The sequence below is a fragment of the Ananas comosus genome, linkage group 7, assembly GCF_001540865.1.
Source record: "Ananas comosus cultivar F153 linkage group 7, ASM154086v1, whole genome shotgun sequence".
Lineage (NCBI taxonomy): Eukaryota > Viridiplantae > Streptophyta > Magnoliopsida > Poales > Bromeliaceae > Ananas > Ananas comosus.
Genome location: NC_033627.1, coordinates 7593825 through 7600031, shown reverse-complemented (window position 1 = coordinate 7600031; position 6207 = coordinate 7593825). Strand labels below are relative to the sequence as shown.

Genomic DNA, 6207 nt, shown 5'->3' with positions numbered 1-6207 from the left:
AGCCGATCTTTCAAAAAGCGCTTTTGAACTAAAAAATAATTTTCGGCACAATAAAACATTTGACAATTTACTTTTAAAATTTGATTATGCTTTTTAAAATTAAAAAATTTATTTTGAAGATCTCAGAATCAGAAGCAGAAAAAAATTGTTTCTTGAAATCTGATTCTAATTTTGAATTAAAACTTCAAATTTTTTCTTATTTTAATTTTAATATTTACATTTAATTTTAATTTTAATTTTTAATTTTTATATTCAAATTTTAAATTTCAAATTTAAATTTCAAATTTTAAATTTCAAATTTTAATTTCAAATTTCAAATTTCAAATTTAAAATTTTAAATTTCAAATTTCAAATTATAATTTTTAATTTTCAAATTATAAATTTCAAATTTTTAAAATTTAAATTTCAAATTTTTTAAATTTAAATTTTAAATATTCAAATTTTAAATTTTAAATTTTTAAAATTTTAACTTTTTTTAATATTCAAATTTTAAATTTTTAAATTTTAAATATTCAAATTTTAAATATTCAAATTTTAAATTTAAATTTTAAACTTTAAATATTCAATTTAAATTTTAAATTTTAAATATTCAAATTTTAAATTTAAATTTTAAATTTCATAATTATTTTAAATTTTAAATTTAAATTTTAAAATTTAAATATATTTTTAAATACTAATATTTATATTTTATATTTCATAATTATTTATATTTTTTACATTTAAATTTTAAATTTTAAATTTAAATTTCCAATTTTAAATTTAGATTTTAAAAATTTAAATTTTAAATTCTAAAATTTAAAGTTTGAAATTTAAATTTAAATTTATATGTTTATATTAAAATTTTATATTTTAAATTTATAACTTATATATTTTTTAATTTTTATTTATTTTAATTTTTAATTTCTAATAATTTTTTTTTAAATTTTAAATTTTAAAATGTTTAAAATTTTTTTTATTTTTTTTTAATTAAAATATCAAATTTTAAATTTTGTACATTTTTGAAATTTTAAAAATTTTAATTTTAATTCAAATTTAAATGTATATTTTAAATTATTTAAAATAAATTAATAAAATATTAATTTATGCAACATCAGAAAAAATTTACCAAACAGCTTTTCAAATCACTTCTATAAATCACTTTTATCTAAACTCTGCAAACGTTCTGCCAGCTTTTAACCAAAATCAATTCTCCAAACCCAAATCACTTTTTCAGAAATCACTTTTTCAGAAGCTAGGCAAACAGGCCCTGAGTGGGGTAAATTGCAGCCTCGCTAGCTCTGAAATTTTTGCAATATTTTATCATTTGTTATTCAAAGTGAATGTTATGGTTTCCACGACTTCATAAACTATTATTTAGTTTGTTTTGTCATTGTCATCGGTAATGTTTTTCCCGACAAAACTTCAACTGTGAATGTCAAAACACATTTTTTAATAATAATTTATACTTATATTTGAATTGGAAAGGACAACTACAAAAAAATAGGCATATACTAACAGTCAAAACTGCTGGAAAAGAATACAAAAACTGTTGGTAATATTTGCTCCAGCAGTTCTAAAACTGCTGGTAAAAGTATAGGCGACCATTACAATATCCTTGCTGGTATAATCTTTTCCCAGCACTTTTACTAACCACCGGTGAAAATGATATCTAGCAACAGTTCTTAAACCGTCGCTAAAACTACAAAAAAAATACTGGCGTAAAGCGCATTTACCAACAGTTTTTCACCGTTGGCAATTTGAAACTAATATGAAAAAAAAAATATTAATATCAACAAATTACAATAGGGCTTTTTCATTTGATATTAATTGTAAAACCAACAATCTATAATATCCGTAAAAAAAATAAGAGTCATATTACTAAATTGCAATAAGATGATACAATCATTCTTGAAACAAAACAATAAGCAATGATATAGAGCAGCGATAAAATGCAACAAAACAAGTTTTTATATTCTAATAGAAATCAATACAATAGAAAATTTATTTGAACCCCAAAGGTTCGAAAGTTAAGAAAAAGAAAAGTGAAAAGCTCCAGCTAAACATTCTTCAAATGCGAACATCAAATCATGCTTGTTGCTTCAATCTGAAACAAAGAAAATTAAAACATATGAGATGCATAAGCTCATTACAATAAGAAATCTATCATAAGTAACATATAGCCACTAAATTAACAAGAAATCTATCAGAAGTTGTATACTAATGAATATCAAATTAGCCACTAAATTAACATGGCAGTAGTGTTAATTTACCAAACATTTATTATACAAGTAGAAATAATTAGTACAAGAAAGAGCCAACTTTACAAACCCACTGCAGTTACATAATAAAACACACAAATATATAACGTCAGAGCCCTGAAAACAGACTTAATGGTATCAAATATGTACAAAGTAGATTTAGAATGAACCTCACTCCCATTTGGTCCTAACTTTCCTGTTGTGCACAAAATCTAATGTGAAAGCTAAACTAGGTTTCTTCAGTTCATATTCATTAGGACCCTGTTAGGCGAGATTGATTGATTTGATTGCTCACAGATTAACAGGGTAAAATGTCAGTATTGAAAATTTCAGGGGACAATGCAGAAAACAAGATATATAAGAGGTTCGCTGCATTTTAGCAAATTATTCATGATCAAACTTCGATCCTCTGTATGTTGATGAAAGAAGCCTCAGAATCATCAAAATTACCTCGTCTTTTTCTGATTTAAGAGATAAGTGCTTTATGACAGCGATATGCCAGCATCGACTGCAATGGTAGCTTTCTAGATGCTCTACAGCAGTAAAATGCTTCAGACAATCCATCAAAGTACATCCATCAATCTACAAATTGTAAAGAAAATTAACTAAAAGCATTAAAAGTGTATATTCAATAGAGCAGAGCAAGCAGGTGAGAAAATGACCTTAAAAAAAACGGAAAAAAGCAAAATCAGAAGGCCCTTGATGGACATACAATATTTTCACTTCTATCCAGCACAGGTGAGAGTGGCAAGCAGTGGAAACTCTCAAAGTCAACTAAAAGCTGTAAAAATGGCAAATATAAGGAAAATAAATAACATAAGGCTGCAAAAGGATCCAAAAGCAAATCAATCGCTTATTTTTTTATCTGAAAAGTCTACTATCAATCACAAAAGATATATCATATACCCTTGTAGAATTTTCATGTATGCCCTTCAAAAACTTGCTTTTACATATATACCATTGAAAATTAAAAGATATTAATGTTGCGACAAAGAAAAAGAAAGCACATGAAGTGAGAGAGGCTTGAATTTTAGAGAATAACACGTTGAGCTTACAATTGCTTATTTACATTTATATATTATTAAGTAAATGCAAAAATATCAAACAGGAACAGGTAACTACCAGAGATGAACAACTTCTGTAAGTTAATATGCTTCCAATGGTGCCTTCAAATGGACCAAAAAGAATTTGTCTCATCTCTCAAATTCATGCTGGTCTCCTGCCTTCTGGTTATATATCCTAGAGGAAGAAGAGGTAATGTTGGCAAGAGAACTACTGTGTAGCACGTAATTGTGGGAGCTCTCATTCTTCAGTGACGACAAGAGATGAAGAAAAGCTTCTGAAGCATCCTATAAGGCCAAAAGTGGAAGAGAAAAAAAATAGCTCGGTTGAATAGTCTTGAACAAAAAAAAAAACTACAGTAGAACATTTGCTCGTCCAAACCTGCTGTCTTGTTAAATTGAAGTTGTTGGTGTATAAGCTTAAAGCGCGCATCACTCTTCGTGGATTTAGAACAGTTCTTTCATCATGAATAATACATAGCTCTGCAGAGTATACAGTAAGAGTTTTAGTAAGATGTGAATCAGCTTCAAATCCAATGAGAAGACGTCATATAAAACCTGAAACAGCAGCATGTGAAAACTGTAATAGTGGGAATTGGATTCAATAAAAGCATCGATAAATGGCGTAAAGAAAGCTTAAGCCCATTTGGCCTAGCATCTAGAGCAGCTTTTCCAATCTGAAGCAAAAGGTTTGAGAAACCAAATGTTTGTCAAAGAAATGTCCCAAAGCTCGTATAAGGTTTTCGGGGCCAAAAGCAGAATTTCCATTTTCAATCAGATAACTACTTGAAGAAGATTGAAGAATATAATATCCTAGTAAAGCAACCTCTTAACCAAGAAATATACATGAGACTAAGAAACTTGACCAAAAGTACATGAAAGGCAGACAAAGTTGGATATAAGGAGAATAATGTTATGCAAGCTGACAACAATTAACTAAACAATACGTCAATTAGTTCATGATGGTATGCAATACCAATAGGAGCTCATAAGGAGAATTTATGAAGAAGCAATTAGATGAGATATCATCACTATCATCATCCAATCCTAACACTACATCTAACAGCAAGTCCACCAACTCAAATAATATATATGAAAAGGGTAATTCTCAAGTTAAATAAGATTACTGTTACAGTAATATGGAGAAAGTGTGCAAATAAGATTACAGCCTAATCAACTAGAACAACAAGGCAAAACAAAGGAAATTGTAAGTTTCTCTCTCCAACTGGCAAACTATGCGAACAAGAAGAGCACCTCACTACTAACAAAAAAAATTTTAAACTAATACTAGGCTAAGTGAAAAGGAATAGAAACTTATGTTATCAATCTGCTAGTCTTGCTGGGCTTTTATAGCAGCCTTCACCTGGTCCTTATCAATGTTTGCCTAGAGAATGGATGAAATTTTATTCAAGAAAAGATACAAAAAAAAAAGGAATGCTTTTACAAATGTCTTTAGGCAAAATAAACATGTATGACACTAGAAATAGAAAATGAGAAGCATATGTTATCTGAGTTACTTGATTCCTCTGCATAACTTTAGGTACGAATTACTGAAAGAGAATTGTATAAAGAACCATGATTGTACTATTTTTCTTTTCCTTTTCTTGGGCTCGATTGCAATTTGTCCCTAGTTAATTGATTCAAATCTTTTGTCGCTTACAGCTACATTTGTAGCAATTTTAGTCCACAATCTTTGCAGCCCAACAATATTCAATTCAACTACATAATTAGTCCCAGTTCTGAAATATGAGCAAAACTCCCATACTAAATTTTCTTACCTAATCTTTCTTATATATATTTAAGGAGCTCTTGTAGTTTAACACACACATATAAAACACTATTAATCTACTCTGTATCAGTTCTTGTCAGAGTAAACTTAATTTAAAAATTGAGAAATGAAATACCCAAAACTCAATTGTACATTCATGCCAAGATATGAAGATACATCAATTTAGGATTCTAAAACTCTAAAGCAACTAACTCGTATTGATAAATCCCAATTTTTTGAAGCCTCTAACATGCCAACTCATCAAACCTCTAAAATAAGCATTTCATATACATGTATTGGCCCCTAAAATTCATAGAAAGAACGTAAAATTAAATTATCAAAATCTCATTTTGGCTCTTAGGGTCCCAGCCTAATCACCAATTTACGATGAAATAGGGCAAAACCCATTAACGCTTAACAATATTTGATAATATGTCATAAAATTTCAATAACACCGAATCCATAAAGGATTAGCCTGGGACCTTTCAAAAAGAATAGAAAACATGGATGAACTCAAATATTCATACCTTGATAACTCACAAAGCATCCAACCCTGAAAATTATATATCACTAGCTAGCAATTTCCAACTTGAATATGGTTTCCTTCTCCAAAGGTTCTGCTCTAAATCACCTTCAATTTGAAGGAAAAATCCTTCATCTCTTACCGAATAGAAAGAGAGAGAAATAGGGTACTGAGAGAAGGGGAAATGGAAGAAAGAAGAAGGGATGCGCGGATAGAAAGTTTTTCTCTCTTTCCATTCAAACCACCACAGCCCACTAATGGGCGTTCTGCTAATTTACTCAATATTCTTGGAAAAAGTTAGGTTGGACCAATAGTTAACGAGCTTAAATGATAAGGCATAATTTATCAATAGTAATTTTACCAAACTTCCCATAAAAGTTGGGAAATCGCCGAACAAACTTCGCAGCTCAGGGCGTACACGACTATTAGAAAATGCACTAATTATTTCGTCCGATATCCGTTTAAGGTGATTCAGGTGCGTTAAAAAAGATAAATCGACGATACTTTCCCAACAAGACGCAATTTCGCACTGAATGGATGTCGATAACCTGTTAAAAGTTATTTCCCCAAGTGGCTGGTGGTGCGCAATAACAGATTAGACTCAACTGTTCGAAATTT

The 6207-nt window shown here is 28.9% G+C and overlaps 1 protein-coding gene across 3 annotated transcripts; it reads right to left on the bottom strand.

Moving 5' to 3' along the window:
• Positions 1914-4374, bottom strand: LOC109712521 (ubiquitin carboxyl-terminal hydrolase 27-like). Of its 3 annotated transcripts, none has more exons than XR_002216866.1 (5): positions 3681-4094; positions 3360-3586; positions 2900-3018; positions 2688-2819; positions 1914-2083 (listed from the first exon to the last, which is right to left on the bottom strand). XR_002216866.1 is itself a non-coding variant. In XM_020236118.1 (5 exons), exons 2-5 carry the CDS (start codon positions 3432-3434, stop codon positions 2060-2062), a joined length of 300 nt encoding a protein of 99 aa, XP_020091707.1. In that variant the 5' UTR covers positions 3435-3586; positions 3681-4085; the 3' UTR covers positions 1914-2059. The 3 variants fall into 3 exon arrangements, 2 of the variants coding, with proteins under 2 accessions (XP_020091707.1, XP_020091706.1); XM_020236118.1 differs by having other exon boundaries at positions 2950-3018; positions 3681-4085; XM_020236117.1 differs by lacking the exon at positions 1914-2083 and having other exon boundaries at positions 2405-2819; positions 2950-3018; positions 3681-4374.